Source organism: Bos javanicus, chromosome 7 (assembly GCF_032452875.1).
Source record: "Bos javanicus breed banteng chromosome 7, ARS-OSU_banteng_1.0, whole genome shotgun sequence".
Lineage (NCBI taxonomy): Eukaryota > Metazoa > Chordata > Mammalia > Artiodactyla > Bovidae > Bos > Bos javanicus.
The window spans coordinates 92640583-92658550 of NC_083874.1; the positions used below are offsets into that span (position 1 = coordinate 92640583).

Here is a 17968-nt window from a genome sequence, read left to right on the forward strand (position 1 = left end):
AAAAACATCGATCCAAATAAATCAATTAAATCAACATTCATCCCTCCTAAGTGTGAGGTTTAAAACTATCATTGTTGCCTTTTTTTTTTTAAGCCTACATAGATTTTGAGATAAACGCTGGAATGCTTTGATGGCTACTTCTATTCTCGAATCTGTTAATCGACTTTGTGCTATTTTCCTCTTTTCAACGTCTTCCACTTGGTGTACATTCTTTACTTTTAGTACAGTGCATGACAGTTGCAGTGCTTTAAATCTAAAACCGCCTAACAAAGCTGACGCTTTAGGTAGGGTAGCTTTAAGCTCTGTGAAGTGTTGATTAAAAACCCTTTCCCAGACTCAAACTGATCTTTTTGGAGATTAATAGAATATTAGATAAAAGGAAGACGAACAATTCAAGAGACTCCCACTCAGTCACACTATACAAGGAAGGAAGGAAGGAAGGAAAGTATTCAATTTTTGAAAGGGGGTACCTCCTGGAGTCTTTTATTTTATATTATTATACCTCCTAATAAGTAATCATGAAATAACCACCACTATTATCCTTTTTTGCCACCCATATTTCAAAAATGAGACTATTTTACATTTATTTAAAGACTTTTTTTTTCTCTATAGAGGCATAGGCAAAGTTTTTGAGAAAATTTTAGACTTTCTGTGATAGTAATCTTTCTGAAATGAGCTAGGATTACAGACACCGAAAGGACCCTGTCAGTTTACAGTTACAATCCATGATTACAACGGGAGACACACATGTGTCTGGATTGGAACCCGCCCCCCGGTAATCCAGAGAAAAATGAAAAATTCTAATTTATTAGCACTGATAATACAGGAAACATTATTTTGTCATCCACACTCCCTCAAAGGAGTTACAGGTTTTAAAGAAGGAAAAGCTGTGAAATACATGTAAACAGGATATTTTTAGATTAGAGGTAATAACACATCCAGGATCTATATAGGGATTTGGGAGCAATTTAATCTCAGCAGACTCCTTCTGGAAAACACATTTGTTTACCATATATAGTAAAATATATCTTATAAAATGATAGTTTAACAACAGGTTCTAATTTCCTTGTAGCTAAGGAGATATTTCAGGTCTTAAAAACCAATGTTAGCTTTGTGAAAGTTCCAACCTAAAGAGTGACTCAACTGAAGTTAGGATATTACTTTACAGCAATAATAATAGTAATAATAAGCAGCTGTAAGGTTTATAATATTGATAAATGCTGTCCCATCATTCTTTTTAAGTTTCTGCTTTTATTGACCTCTATATGTGATAAAATGAACTTCTGAACAAGAATAACACATCACTGAATATTGGGAAAATTATTTTTTATTTTAAAATAGTAAACAGAAATATATCATATATAGGAAACTCCTGTGCTTTAGTTTTCTTTTGGTATAAACAATAAAGTAATCCAAGTTGAAGCACAAGGTAGAAACTTGAGAAAAGAACAATTATTACAAGTACATCTCCTCCTTCCCCATTCAAATATCCATGAAAACCTTTAATGGCTGTATGGTTATGTATCTTTAGAAAGCTCCAAAGCCAGGATCTGGCTTTTAAGTTTTAACAGGACTATTCTGAACCTTAGATTTATCAGCAACTCCTTGCTTCCCATTACACTTCCTCTAAGAACTCACTATACAGTTAAAAAAAGAAAGATAAAAGCCCACTTCCAAACTTTAAACCTCTACTCTGCTGAAAACTTGTTTAAAGAAATCAGAATGGGAGATCAGAAAAGAAATTTTGTTAACCCTTTATCTCGTTCAAGCAGGCAGGCTACTACCAACTAACTTGTTATTCTTGGAAAATTGAGGTGAATATAACAGTATTATATTCATACCAAGAAACCTGTAATCAACAGGTTATAAAAAATTCCACATTACAAGGAATCTTACTAATAATCAGCTGGAGGTCTAGGGCGGGATGCCTAGCTCTCTCGTGGTGGCAACAGCTTAGATCCACAAGTAGAAACTGTATTTACACAACTTAAGTTTGCAAATAGCTCTCTATAGATAGTGTAAATAAGGCCTAATAACACAGTAGTTTTAAAGGCAATTTAAACAGTGATTTACTCCAGTTACCAGTAAAGGTTTTTAAAGAAAGAGGTGAGAAAACTGAAGAGAAGGAATAGGAGTGATTTGGTTTATAACCCGAGCGTATTTGCTCTAATTCAGTTGTAGAAGCTTCACAAACCGGCTACTGTACAAGTGCTGATTAAAAAAAAAAACACCAATAAAATTAGTTCCCTGTGAACATTTTCAGATACTGAAAACACCACACAATTTGTAACACTTTGACAAATACATACAATCGGTATAAATTCTCAAAGCCTGTCAGTGGAAGGTACCATTAGTTAACACAGTTCACCATTACTTCTAAACAGAAAAGATTGCAGACCAACATGCTTGACATTGTTGGAGTTATACTTGGATAAAACGATGTTTTAATTTTTCCATCTATGCTGTTTCTGCTAAAATAACATCAAAAGATACTCATATAAGACTACTGAAGAAAGATCACCTTAACTTAGCATCATTAAAATTATGAGAACTAATTAAAGCACTTGTGTACCAAACACAGATACTATCAGTTTTAAAACTTGCTGAAATCGATTCATAATATAAAAAGAATGAGGTTTTCCTTTTAAGTTATTCTTCTGAGGAGTCAGACAGTCCTAAGTCATTTTGGGTACATTTTATCATGACCTCAAATAAGGCAGGCATATTGTTGCATATACTTTAAAAAAGGATGGAAAAATATTAAATTCAGATCCTCACTTATTAGAAACTGAATCTTCTCTAGGTAATTAAATTATACAAGCAATTAAAAAATTGATAATGTTAAGATTTAACATGTGAATTTAAAAGTCAGCAAAATCTTAACTTTTTTTTTTACCTTATACTTCACAGTGTTGTTGGCCAGATCTTAGCTGGACTAAAAAACTTAACTGTTGAAACTGTAGGGCAAAACCTTACAAAGGAGGTGGAGAACTATGAATTATACCATTGGGTTGGGAGGAGAAAAGTCTTTCATACTGTTGGAGCAGAAAACTAAAAAGAATCATCTTAGTTCCACTAAGTCTTTCAGAAGGAAAAGGTTCAAGAGCAGACAAGTTCATTTTCCTGATGAGGATAAAAAATTATCTCCCTAAAAAGGCCTAACAACCCCCCACCCCCAAAGCTCAGAACATATCAATCCAGTTAAGATTAACAACAAACTTCCTCTACATTAAGATTTAAACAAGACTTAACTATGCTATCTAAATTACAATGCTACCCAATACACACTGTGTATTTTAGAAAGTAAATTCTAGTGATGAAGTTGGAAATTTCACTGAAAATGAAACCTTTCACTCATACACTTAAACGATTTGCTCATCATTATGCACTGGTTTGAACACTCTTCTGCAATTAGAGACCTGTGTAAAGTCTCATATTCAACTGGCAAGGATTTTCCACCATAACGTGGATTCGGTACTTTATCCATTTTTTGGGTGGGTGTGTGTGTGTGTGTGTGTGCACTTCTGGTCTCAAAAATAAGATTGTTAGGGAAAGCACAAGTTGCCCCACTCAAACTACACAGTACATCACCGCATGCATGTTCTGAATTTGAACTTGGCTTTGGGGGGTTTGAGTTTGGTTTTGGATGGGTAACTGTATAACTTCTTAAAAAAAAAAAAAAAGACAGAAGTCCTTAGGGAAAATTCTATTGAAAATGGAGTTTTTAAGTCTAGAATAAAAAGTTTGCTTGGGTTCAGAGAGAGAAAAAAGATTCTATTGAAAATGGGAGTTTTAAGTCTAGAATAAAAAGTTTGCCTGGGTTCGGAGAGACAAAAAATGGACACGATTCTGGGTAAAGTGTGGGGGGGGGGGGGGGCGGGGGCCGTGGGAGCGGCGCGACGCGGCGGCGGCGGGCGGTAGGACCGCGCGGACGCCGCTCGCCCCGCCGCGCCCGCTCGGGCTCCGTCGGGACCGTCTGAGGCGCGCGGGCCGCGCCGGGCAGGGCGCCGTCAGCCTCTGTCTGCGCGGAGCCGCGGGCTCGGCCCGCAGGAAGCGCCGGCGCGACCGGTGGACCCGGATTGCTTTGACAGTGCACTCATCTAGAAATAATGCCGAACGCCGTTTAGATGTGTCTCTCTCTCTATATATGTATCACGGCCCTGCGGCCCGAGGGGGAAAACAATCTAATGAGGGGCTGGGAGTCGGCTCGCCGGGCCCGGCGGGGTGTGTGTGTTTGTGTGTGAAGGGGTGAGGCGGGCGGACTCCGGCTCCGGGGGCGCTTCCTCGCCCCCCCCCTACCGCCCCCCTCCGCGTCCTCGCTCTCGCTCTCCTCTTACAGCTCTTCGTGCTTTATTCGGTGCGAGCGCCGCGTCAGAGCCGGCTTGAGGGAGCTGCTCTTGGCCTCGGAGGCTTCGGTGAAGAATTTGAAAATAGACGGGAAGCTCTTCCAGGAAGTGAGCTCGTGGCGGTCGGTGCCTGAAAAAACGCACAGACAGGGGAAGGGGTAGGGGGGTTACGCGGTGGCCTCGCGCGCCGCAGGCGCGGGAGGAGGGGCGGGGGGACACTGGGCCGCCGATCGTCGGTCCCGGAGACCGCGTCCCCCCCCCCCCCAGCATTCCCCACCCCCCGCCCTTCCGCGCGGCCTGCGACCCCCTGGGGTCGACCCCTGGGGACTACCCCTGTACCTGAGGGCTCACGTGGGTCCCTCCCGCCCCGCGGGGAGGCTCGCAGGCCGACTCCGCGGCTCCGCCCGCCCGGGTCCGCGACCCCGGGACTCCGCCGTCGCGGGCCGGAGCCCCCCCAGCACGGCCACCCCCCGACCCTGATGCGCGGCCGCGGCCCGTTAGTCTCCCAGCGGTCGCCCGAGGCGCGGCCTCAGCCCCCTGCGGGCCAATCGAGGCGCGGGGCGGGGAAGGGCCACTCCCTCTCCCGCCGGGGAAAACCACCCACCGCCCCCAGGCCCGGCGCGCGCGGGGATTGGTCTCCCCGGCGCGGCTCGGCGTCCCGGCCGCGGCCGCACCCACCGCGGAGCACTCACGGTTCTTTGCTTTCCGAGAGAAGCAAACACGTCCGAGTTTAGTGTCCCAGCAGCTTACGTGTTTTTTCTTTTCTTTTTTAACAGATCTTAGGGGACAGTTTTACAGAAGCTAAACAAAACCCCTCAATGTTTCAAGGCAGTCACTAGTAAAACAGCCTCTAGGCCCCCCTATGTTGTCAGGAGGAATGCAACTCACCAAATGAAAGTTAAGTGGTCAGTTTATGGAGCTCTTTAATTTTACTACAGCTTCATTTCTGTGGGCTTCAGTTTCATGCTAATGTAAATTTGTTTTCTTTTTTTTTTTTTTTTAATAAAATCTTCAGTTTGAGACAGACCAAAATAATAATAATAATAACATTGATGTAGACAGAAGAGATGAGGCCGTTAACCTGTTTTTGACTCCTTGGGATAGCTTACATCGTTTTACTAATAGCTGTATAAACGGAACACTTTTTAAACAAACAAAAAAATGACAGCAACAAAGACTGTCCCCCTAGAAATAATGAGTGAATAGCTTTGAAACGGTTGAAATCGCTTCCTAGATCACTCAATTATGCAGAGGGACACTGCCTGGAAGTCTCTGGATTCGGGGCCTCTGTCTGATACTTTAACATTGTTAATGATAATTCTTTAGTCTGTAATAGTAGGTCATTGCTATGGTTACTCTACAATGGTGCAACACTTTGCTTTCCCCTTCAGCTATTCGCTGAGTCCTGGTAACCACATTTGTTGCCTAGCAACAGTTTTGTGACAGTATCACAATCTGGGAGTTACAACAATAAGGATGCTATGGCTGCCTCGACCAGAGAGCAGAAAGCTATATTCTGTGCCTGTGACTTAGCTGTGGGAGCTGGCCTTACTAGAGAGCTCCTCTTTTAATAGGTGTCCTCAGAAGGATTGCTCTCTACCCTCCTGTCCTCTACAGATTGGCCAAATGAACCTGCATTTGGAACTAAGATCTAGTACTGAAGTCATATCCTTGAGAAATATCCCCCAACACTGCTGTGTTCAGACTGAAAAATGAGGTCATCTTTCCATTTGCTTACTCATTTTGGGCAAAATTCAATGTTAGTCAGGGGGAGAAAGAAGATGAGTGTAGGTTTATCCTGGCAAATCCTAACGTGCCTGACTGGATTTTGATGTCTTAGTAGAATTCTTGGGGAAAAAAATTATATATATGTGTGCCTGCATCAATAAGTGTAAAATTTCAAGTTCTTTAGAATATATTTAACTTCCTGATATTTATTGTCAGTATATAACTTTCACTGATTTATTCAGCTAACAGTCTTAAAGACTTCCTTTGAATTTGGAGTCATCTATATTCTCCAAATACAAAAGAAGTTTGTGAGCAGTTCTAGATAAGCTCAGACATACCTACTTTAAATAATATTTCATGGGTATGTTTAGAAGGGGGCCCAGTTTCTGGACCGGTTTATGAAATGACCAACCCTGTTTCTAGAGTCTTGTAAGTCCAGTTTCATTTCAATAATAATTATTAGTAGCACTTATAATGAAAAAACATTTTTTAAGTCAATTGTATTGACTATTCTCCGATGCATACTACATGGAAACACCCATCCCCAAACACAATAGGGAAAAAAAAAGGTGTTAATTGTCTCTTTTCCTTCTCATTTCCCATGCTTCCAGGCTCATTTGGCATTTCCTCCGTAGTGATCACACTTAGACTTACTAATGTTATCAAGGCTATGATGAATTTGTAAGCTTTCTTAGGGAGCTCCTCTCATAATTCCTCCCACCCCTTGAAAACCAATTCAATGTATGAATCTAGAGGGACCTAAGGAGTTAAATGGTCTGAAGCAATTTTAACTCCTTTATTTTTTTTCTTTCCTGGTGACAGTCTTTATGAAGGATGAACAAATTTCCCTGGTGATAAAGTCACTACAAAGGCTTTTTAGTTTTAGCTTATGATGACTCTCTGCTTGATTAGTCTTGGGCTGAAAAGACCAAAGTCCCTGAGATAACTGAAGACCTGCACTGGCCCTCAGTATTTACCCTTGCAATTTAAGAGAATAAATAATGAGAATGTGTGCTCTGTCAGAGGAAGGGAAATTGCTAGGAGTAAAGTAATAAGCAAGGTGGGTTAGAAACTGAATTATGAAGAAGGAAGTTGGGGAGGGAGAATTCTCCCTGAACTAGGGAGTGGTAACATAAATATCTTATATAAAAATGGCTTTCTTTTCTAAATTACTGAAAGTAGATTTTTAATAATTTAAAAATAGCATTTGGAAGTTAGGTAGTTGCATGTCTATCTGGGGCTGTGTATGCACGTTTCAAAAACATGTTTGGAGACCATTTTTGAAAATTCAAGGCCAAAGGTCAATCAAAATATTCAAAATTAGTATGAATATCCACCCATAGCAATACTAACAGAATGGAAACTTCGGACAGCAGCTTTCTAGTAATGAAAAAATATACCACTTTAGGGGAACTTCTTCCGTCAGGATGGGAACACAAGGCCATTATATCATCTGTTCATAAGAGCAAATAAAGGGGGAAAGTCTAGGCTAACTAAAAAAGCAGCCATTTATTAATAAACGGCAGTGATGTGTAGGTATCATGGAAACTAGTCCAGTCAGCACTAACGTATGTTACTTGAAGGAGATAAACATGGTTTTATAGTTAGGCCTGGTCTTTGCTCTACCACAACTTTACCCTTAGCAAAAACTCCTCTTTTTAGGGACTGTGAACATCTTTCTCCTTTTCAAACTCCCATTTTCCTAATCTAAGTTGTTCCCACAATGAGGAGATAAAGGGTTTTCCTAGGTTGATTTTTGTATCCTTTTAGACTGGCAGGCTTTCTCTTACTGGATGATTCACCTTTGGGGCAAATTCAGTTTCCTAGTCCATAAAATCAATTCAGTATCAAAATAAATGTGCAGCGATGAACACTGGGGTACACGTGTCTCTTTCCCTTCTGGTTTCCTCAGTGTGTATGCCCAGCAGTGGGATTGCTGGATCATAAGGCAGTTCTATTTCCAGTTTTTTAAGGAATCTCCACACTGTTCTCCATAGTGGCTGTGCTAGTTTGCATTCCCACCAACAGTGTAAGAGGGTTCCCTTTTCTCCACACCCTCTCCAGCATTTATTATTTGTAGACTTTTGGATCGCAGCCATTCTTAGCCAGGACATGGAAGCAACCTAGATGTCCATCAGCAGATGAATGGATAAGAAAGCTGTGGTACATATACACAATGGAGTATTACTCAGCCACTAAAAAGAATACATTTGAATCAGTTCTAATGAGGTGGATGAAACTGGAGCCTATTATACAGAGTGAAGTAAGCCAGAAGGAAAAACACCAATACAGTATACTAACGCATATATATGGAATTTAGAAAGATGGTAACAATAACCCTGTATACGAGACAGCAAAAGAGACACTGATGTATAGAACAGGCTTATGGACTCTGAAAACAAACAAACAAACAAACAAACAAAAAAATAGGCTCAATAGGTATTGAGGAAAAATGAATAAGACCTGCCTATTAATTAAGCGATGGCTGCTACTGGTGAATAAAGAGGAGAAATAAAGAAGTGACTTTGGTTCCAGTCACAGTGACTTGGAGGATGGTGATGGTTCAATAAAAGATAGGAAAGTCAGGAAGAGGTCTGGGCTGCAGGTCATTTACATTGTGTTTTAGGTGCTGTTCTTCAGTCTGTAAAGCTGAAGAAAGAGATGAGGGGATGAACAGTGTTAGGGAGGTTTGGAAGAACTCAAGTGGAAGAAAAGTATTCAGTTTGGCAGTTACAAGGCCACCATGGCCCCTAGAAGGGGCAGCTTCACGGACAAAATCCAGATAACTCAGAGGAACCAAGAGCATCACTGTCCTCTGGGCCTCAGCAAGTGCTGAACTGAACACTCCCTGAGGCCCCCGCTTGTCTGATGCACTACAGTTCTCCTGGAGTTTAAGTGATGACCCATTCAGCTGTACAATAATAATTATAATAAAGACATTTCCAAGGTGGAAAATGATACAAACACAGGAGTGAGTTTAGGGTAAGGGTGGCATGGAAAAAATATACATAAGACAGAAAAATGACGCGAGAATGATGCAAATACTTTTTACTCTTTTTTTCCCACACTCATCATTTCTTACTGGAGAGCTGCTCCTCAGAACTCCATGAGTCTCATCCCATGTCCTGACTTATTCCTTGTTTCTAGGGCGCTGCATCCATCATCAGTGTCCTTTCCCTTCATCACCTGGGCTTACCAGCAGCACATAGCAACTTCTCCTACCTCATCAGTGAGGCTGGCGTTTCACACAGGAGCCTAGGCAAACACCACCCACCACCCTCAGAGTCACCCACAGCTTTCTGACCCTTGGACCAAAAAAAAAAAAAAATGTGCAGGATCTCAGTTCTTTATTACAAAAAAGTGCCCTTGCTCAGTCATAATCAGTGGTTCTTAATGGACATGGTAGTGGCCTCTGGGGCATTTTGGAAATCTGTAGGAAAATTTTTTGGAGGTCAAGACAATTGGGAGGAGCTTTTGACATTTATTGGGAGAAGGCCGGGGAGATGGACATCCTTCAGTTTGCAGGGCATTACAGCGTGAAGAATTGTTCTGCACTGTACATGGTTTTCAAATGTTTTGTGTAGTTGTAAAACTTGTTTATGATTATGGGCTTAGAATTTAGATTTGTTTAACAAAGTATTACGGCATGATTCTTTAATATAACAGAATTTTCCAGGAATCAGGTACCATGTAAAGTGAAGGAATTTTGTGCCTTGTGTTGTTCAGAGTATTACTAAGAATGGATTACTATATGAGAAATATCTCATCACTGGCCTCACTGCTCACAGTTCTTGAGCCACTGATAAGCACACCTGCAACTGGCCTATATTTGTAGATGTAGAATTCCTGGTGAGCCGATGCACAGGACCCACGCAGGTTTTCTTGAGCACTTTAAATAGTGATATGCATATTATTTGGAGAAAGCAATAGCACCGCACTCCAGCACTCTTGCCTGGAAAATCCCATGGAGGGAGGAGCCTGATAGGCTGCAGTCCATGGGGTCGCTAGAGTCGGACTTCACTTTCACTTTTCACTTTCATGCACTGGAGAAGGAAATGGCAACCCACTCCAGTGTTCTTGCCTGGAGAATCCCAGGGACGGCGGAGCCTGGTGGGCTGCCATCTATGGGGTCGCACAGAGTCGGACACGACTGAAGCGACTTAGCGTGCATATTATTATGGGTTATTTTTCTTTTATTTCCTTCATATGTTAACTAGGGGGATACAAAAATTTAGCAATCTTGTAAGTAGGTGAATTATGTTATCTCTAGAATTTATTTAAGGATAGTTAAAAGCATGACAAAATATTTTTTAAAATAGTATGTTTTTAGATGATCAAGGGTCAGCTTAAATAAAAATGAAGTTAATTCTTTTTCATTACATTAGAGATTAATTTTATTATAACCTGAACCCTACCTACAGCTAGCTCTTTTATCCTTACACAGGGTAGAAAGTGCCTTTTACTTCTCTTAATGTTTCTTTCACAAATAGTTTGTCAATGACGTTGTTCATTGTGAAATAACCAAAAGGTAGTAAACAGGGGATCTTCCAATTAAAATACTACACTGAATGTTCTTTATCTCTCAATTGTTTAAAAAATGAACTATAGCAAATTTCAAGGAGGTAGAGATAGCACAAATGGTCAAAAAGGTTAGAAACTTTAAGTATAAAGGATGAGACTATAAGTCATATGAGGAAGATCAAATTGCTAAAATGTGTCAAGTTTTCCCAAAAGACTTTATGTGTCTTTTATGCATACAAACACATTCCACACACACCACACATTACAGTGTCTTGTAATGGAGCTGAGAAAGGAGGCTGCATTTATGTATCAGCATTTAGAAATTAAACAAGAAACAGTTGGAAATAGTACTGTCAGTGGAATGCTCAAAGAATAGCATGAGAGAAGAAAACATTGCTGTCTTTTGCCTTGTCTAATGCCCCTTACTTCTTCCTATGATGACTTTAATTCAAGTGTTTCTTGCAAATCTGCCTTGTCCATACTCCTCTTCACTTGATCTTAGTGTTTAGAATTTTTTTTTTTTGGCAAAAACTATGCCAAAATATGCTACTGAGTTAGCAGCCAAAATCCTGATGTTTACTTTGGTAGATGTAGACTACTCTGAAGCTGTACCTCATTTTATGCAGTAGATGTCTTAAAAAGTTATATTTAAATACAATTTCTGTAAATAGAATATTTTTAAAGGAAGAAACAGGTTATCTACTTCTTCAGTGAATCTTTTAATAAAGTGAAGAATTCTCTGGGAAAGCAAATAATCAGTCTTCAAGTGACATCACACATGCGTGCGCGCGCGCACACACACACACACACACACACACACACACACACACACCCAGATTTTCCAGAGGTGAGGTTTACTACTATAATATGATGGACAGTATGAGTAAGGTCTCATTGAAAAGATAATTTAGAAGAATTTCTTGGGCAGCCATTCACTATTCTAGTTATTGTTAGTCACCTTATTTTACATGGTCTGAAACCAAAAGGTCATGGAATAATTTCAACAATTTATGCATAATTTACATTTTAGGGTCTGGTTTAGAATAGGGAATATCACTGTTCGCAAAGTCACCTCTGAATATGAAATATCCTTTTTAATATCTTTATTTTAGGAGGAAAAACAACTATGTTTCCCTACCCTCTCCCTGACATCCCCCTCCCCTGCAAAAGAATTTGTTTTTAAAGAAAAAGATAATGAATAAATTTTATATGCTTCTTACGATAAAGGGGGAAAGGAAAAAAACAAGAAAGATATGAAACACATTAACAGGATAACATATCTATGATACTTTCAAACTGGCGAGGCTTGATTTTAAAAATTGATCTTTAACAAGAAAAAGAAATATGAGCAATTAGGAAGTAATGAAGACCCTGTCAATATAGCTATGTTGATAATAACAGGTAAGGGAATTCTTGAGAAAATCTAATATATAAAAATCAGGAGGTCTGTAATATGCATTATTGAGTCCCAGTGGGATTAACTAATGAATTTATGAGCTCACCAGTGGTTATTTTTAGAAAGCTATAAAGAATTAGAGAAATACTAGAGCATGGAAAAATAATGTGCCTTCTAAAAAGAAAGAAAACATATATTACTACTAAAATTCATTGCAAAATGAATTCTAGAGCTTCCAAGGAGAACATCATTTAAAAGAATAAATCTACCAACATTTGAACACAGAAGGGCTCCTGATGGTGACTCTCCAAGTAAGAAGGCACAAGTGTGAGACTCAGTCACGTGGGGGTGGGGGTGGGGGCAAACAAAGTGGGGTGATCACTGAGACTGAGTGAGGAAAATGCCAAGAGCAGCTCACTAAACGTGTCACATGCCTGCTTAAATTACTCGTGGAAGGAGAGACAGGCAAGTCTTCGACTGCTAACAACGCTGCAAACCCATTAAGGCTGAGATCGTGTTGAGACCCTAAAGGCAAGTCATCAAGCTTGACTAGGGATAACAGGCTGAAACAAAGGCAAAAAAATCAGTGGTAGAAACTTCTGGGTCATTCGCAGCTTCTGGGAAAGTCTGTCCTTTCCTCCAGCATCTTTTCTCTCATCTATGGAAGGGGAGTGGGTGGTGGTTTGGGCACTGGGCAGCTTAAGATTCAAGGAGACAACTTTGGGAAGCAAATTTCTCAGGCAGAGTAGAGAGCCTGCAGTAGCTATGGGTCTTCAACACTAAACCTGGCAGACCTCTCTAGTGCGCCTCTCCTAGCCAATAGAAGATGGACACATTTTAGTTGCTATAATTGCTCATCAAACCCAGATAGGTGGTGTGGAAGTCCTCTTGTCTCGTGTACTACTCTTAGTGTTGTCACAAGGCCTGGCCTCCAGGAATACTGTTTCCCTGTCAAATATGAGCCCAGGTGTGGGCAAAAGTTCTCTTTTTCTAGGTTCCCCTTGTCATTTTCAAAAGTAATTTTACCAGCTCTGTGATCTACTGTGTGTATCACAACAAACTGTGGAAAATTCTGAAAGAGATGGGAATACCAGACCACCTGACCTGCCTCCTGAGAAATCTGTATGCAGGTCAAGAAGCAACAGTTAGAACCGGACAAGGAACAACAGACTGGTTCCAAATCAGGAAAGGAGTACGTCAGGGCTGTATATTGTCACCCTGTTTATTTAATGTATATGCAGAATACATTATGCGAAATGCCAGGCTGGATGAAGCACAGGCTGAAATCAAGATTACTGGGAGAAATATCAATAACCTCAAATGTGCAGATGACACTACCCTTAAGGCAGAAAGTGACGAGGAACTGAAGAGCCTCTTGATGAAAGTGAAAGAGGAGAGTGAAAAAGCTGGCTTAAAATTCAACATTCAAAAAACGAAGATCATGGCATCTGGTCCCATCACTTCATGGCAATTAGATAGGGAAACAATGGATACTGTGAGAGACTTTATTTTCTTGGACTCCAAAATCACTGCAGATGGTGACTGCAGCCATGAAATTAAGACACTTGTTTCTTGGAATAAAAGCTATGACCAACCTAGACAGCATATTAAAAAGCAGAGACATTACTTTGCTGACAAAGGCCCATCCAGTCAAAGGTATGGTTTTTCCAGTAGTCACATATGGATGTAAGAGTTGGACCATAAAGAAAGTTGGGCGCCGAAGAATTGATGCTTTTGAACTGTGGTGTTGAAGACTCGAGAGTCCCTTGGACTACAAGGAGATCCAACCAGTCCATCCTAAAGGAATCAGTCCTGAATATTCATTGGAAGGACTGATGCTGAAGCTGAAACTCCAATACTTTGGCTACCTGATGCGAAGAACTGACTCACTGGAAAAGACCCTGATGCTGGGAAAGACTGAAGGCGGGAGGAGAAGGGGACAACAGAGGGTGAGATGGTTGGATGGCATCACTGATTCAATGGACATGAGTTTGGGTAAACTCTGGGAGTTGGTGATAAACAGGGAGGCCTGGCATGCTGCAGTCCATGGGGTCACAAAGAGTCGGACATGACTGAACTGAACTGAACTTACCAGAGGATCGTACAAGCACAGAGCTCTAAATAAGGCATGCAAAGAATCATGAAATAGCTGTTTCCATAGATATTTGATCGTATTATTTCCAACACAAGCAGCAAAGAGCTTTCTGGGCCTGCTTCTGATCACGAGGGCTAGTGCAGCTTTCTAGATATCTTGTCAGGCTTCCCTTTTCTTCCAGCTTCTCTGTGTTCCTCGCTACATACCCATGGCTTATGGCTGCCAGTCTGACTTTGTGTGTGTGTGTGTTTGTGTAAGTAAGAGAGAGGTGGGGAGAAAGGGAGAGAAAGTAAGAGAAGGGAAGTAAGGGGGAGGAAGGGAGAGAGAGAATGAGAAAGAGACAGCAGGGAGAGATTGAATGGATTGCAAAATACTTTATTTCTATGCAAAAGAAAATCATTTACTAGTTCACATATCTGAGTCTTCTGTGGTCCTCTTCCCTCAACCGTGGATTCTATTCTAGAGGATATATTTTGTGGGAAGTTTTTTCCATGGGTCCTGTGAGTGATATACAAAGACTCTGCTCTTGGAGCATATGTGCTGGTGGGGATGACAAGTGATAACCAGGTACACCAATGAACCTGATAATTTCAGAAGCACTGTAGGGGAATCACACACACACACACACACACACACACACACACAATGGCGGAGGTGAAGAGAACAAAGAGGAGGAGAGGTGGTCATCTATTTACACTTGATGGAAAAGACTTCTGACCCGAGACCAGAATGGAAAGAGGGAGCCAGATGCAGGTCTGGGGAGGATGCTGTAGGCAGGGTCCTGGGAGAACAAGGGCCAGGGGTGTGGGGAGGTTGGGGGCGGGGGTGCAGGGGGGGTGGGTCTGAGCAGGGGACGAGCAAGTCACAGTCAAGGAACTGAAGAGTCAGTGCCCAGAGTATGGAGGGTGAGGGGAAAGTGGAAGACGATTCAGAGAGGTGGGCAGCCTCCAAGCCATGTGAGGTTTCTCAGGCCACAGTGCAAGGTTTTGATTTTATTTCAAGTACAATGGAATTAATTTAATTTTATTCCAAGTACAAGCAGCAGAGTTTCATCAAAGGAGAAATATAATTTGTACTTAAAGAGTACCCTTTATTTTTTTTTTTGGTAAAGACTGAATGGATTATGGGGGAGTTGGAATGATGGATTTAACCCTCCCTCATTGCACTTATCAACTCCTCCCACCTGTAGATCATTCTCCTCCCCCACACTTCAGAGTGTAAAACACACCTACTTCTGTTTCACATAAAGTGAGTTATAGTAGTAGGCAACAGTCATATGCAGTTAAGAGTTGAAAGGCAGCCTAATAAAATATTTCAAAGTAGTAGCTGGATTAGAAACAGCATTTTCCTAACAACTGTGCTCTTCTCCGCTGATGCATCTGGGTTCTTGCCACTCTGGGCTGGTGTGTGTGGTGGAAAGGTACCAGGCTGGGAATGTGCTCTCACTGTGTTCCATGTCTGCAGGCCCCCAGAGGTGACTGTGGACTTACTCTCCAGGCAGGCTTTCCCACTTTCTTCGCTTCTATGAACAGACAAACCTCTCAGTCGCTTTTGATTTTGTTTTTGCTTGTTCCCTGACTCCTGATCCAATCAGTTACCAAATCCTGACAGTTATACCTCAGCAAAGTTTTTCCAATCTCTTTTTTTTCCCCTTTCTATTCCCCTGTTACCAGTCTGGATTTAATGACCTATTATTTAGCCTCCAGAAACTTCCTCCTAACAAACTTCACAGCCTTCACCTTCTTCTGTCTTATACCCTGCTACCAGATGAAACATTCTAAAGTATCCTCTGTGTCACAGACCTCTTTCTCTGCTCAAACATATCCAATTTTCTTCAGAATCTTTCAAATTATGTAGAAATTCCTCCACGTGGTTTAAAGCCCTCCATTCCCTAGATTGAGTCTTCTTTTCTGGGTTTAATCCATCAACTGTTTTTCTATAAATATCCCCCATTCTCCCAGGCCCAGGTCAGCTGACAATTTTTAAACCTTTTCAAAATCTCAGGGTCTGGGCATCTGTGATTCTGAAGTCCAGTCAGAGAAGAGATTGATTACCATGGTGAAGTTTTTGAAGGCAGTGGTCAAACTTTACTCATCTTCAACACAGATGGACCAATGTACCCTATACTGAAGTGTATACCAGCTTTTAGAGTCTAGAAATAAAATCCTCTAAAATTGGAATGTAATAGTGGTTGGATACTCTATAACCAAAACTCAAGGAGTAGAGTGTTTTTCTTGCTCTCTCCAACAAACTGAGGAGGTAGGTGCAGGTGATCCACAGCCCGCCAGTAACTAGCTGGTAAGTATAGAGTATCTCATAGTTCTACTTAGCTAAATGCCGTCCTTCTCTAGTAAATACAATTTACTAGCATCAAATGACGTTTAGGACAGTGTCAGAACTGAGAACTTGCAGAGTCAAACTTTAACTGTTCAAGAGCTTGCACTCCCAAGATGTAGTGAGCTTGGTTCAAATTTAGATGCAGATAGAAACATAGCAAATATAAGATAGTAAAGACGTGGAAGGAACCCAAGATAAAAGTTCATCTAACAGCTCCATTTCACAAGTGAGAAATCTAAAGTCCAGAGCAGCTGTGACAGGCCGTAGCTATACCGACACTGCTTAAATACAGTTAATATTTCTAAACTGACTAAGCATTATAATAAAACATTCTCAGAGATGTCTTATTACTTTCAGATTCAGTTCAATATTTACTTCCTCTAATAAAACTTCTTTGATTCCTTACCCCACACCAACCACTTCCTTTCTTCATGTTTCAGTGTTTTGTGTATATATAGCAGATACTATATTATCATATACTTACTTTGCTTAACTAGTCATTTCATGTATGAAAATATCTTGTTTTATCTCCAAATCCTTTGAGGGTAATGCCTCAAAACTTTTTATTCCAGAAATCACAGCTGAGGCTTAATAGATATGTGTTGTATAAAAAACTGTCTAGAAATGAATTCACCAGAAACCTGATACTTATTAAATGCTATTAAGACACAATAAAACATAAATTCATAGATGTTTTCTATGGTTTTTGCACTATTTTGATGATGGGTCTTCTTCTGAAATAAAGGAAATGGAAGCATACGGAAGATCACAGCAATTAAAACTGCTGACTTTACAAAGCAAAGTGCTAGTGGTATTCTGAATACATACGTGAGTCAGATGAACCTTTATATCTATAGCATCATTTTATATTGTTTTGTCAGACTCTCAAAAGCACAGACCTCTGCTGTGCAGCCAGTAGGAAGAGGAGGTGAAGGAAAGACAAGGTGGGAAAATAGCCACTATAGACTGCCGAAGCCACTCAATGACTTGGGATTGTAGTAAGCCTATACACTAATTTAGGGAGAGCTGATATACCTACAATGTTGAATCCTGTAATCGGTGACTGTGATACATCTTGCGATTTATTTAGATCATCTTTAATGTCTCTTAATGAAGGTTTATCAGTTTCTCCACAGAGGATTTGCACTTCAATTTTTTGGATTCATTCATTTATAATTACACTTTTTATTTTTAGATAATTATAGATTCATATGCAGTTGTAAGAAATAACACAAATGGATCCTGTGTCCTGCTTATGATTCCTGTTACAGGAACACCTTATAAAACCATAGTGTAATACGACAACTAGGATATTAACATGCTACAGTTAAGCTACAGAACTTTCCATCACCACAAAGATCTCTCATGTTTCACTTTATAGCCACATCCACCTTCCTTCCAGCCTTTCTTTAACCTCTGGCAACACTAATCTGTTCATTTCTAGAATCTGGTCATTTGATGAATATTATATAAATGGAATCATGCAGTACATAATCTCATGGGACTGGCTTTTATCATTCAGCTTAATTCTCTGGAGATTTATCC

The 17968-nt window shown here is 40.6% G+C and overlaps 1 protein-coding gene across 5 annotated transcripts in view; it reads right to left on the reverse strand.

The window, feature by feature from the left end:
- Nucleotides 1–1309: 1309 nt before the first annotated feature.
- Nucleotides 1310–17968, reverse strand: part of ARB2A (ARB2 cotranscriptional regulator A) — a 422536-nt gene continuing 405877 nt past the window's right edge. For all 5 annotated transcript variants that reach the window (XM_061424395.1, XM_061424392.1, XM_061424389.1 and 2 more), the window contains one exon: nucleotides 1310–4476. In XM_061424395.1, the coding sequence (XP_061280379.1) occupies nucleotides 4334–4476 (143 nt within the window). In that variant the 3' untranslated portion in view covers nucleotides 1310–4333. The remainder of the gene's footprint in view (nucleotides 4477–17968) is intronic.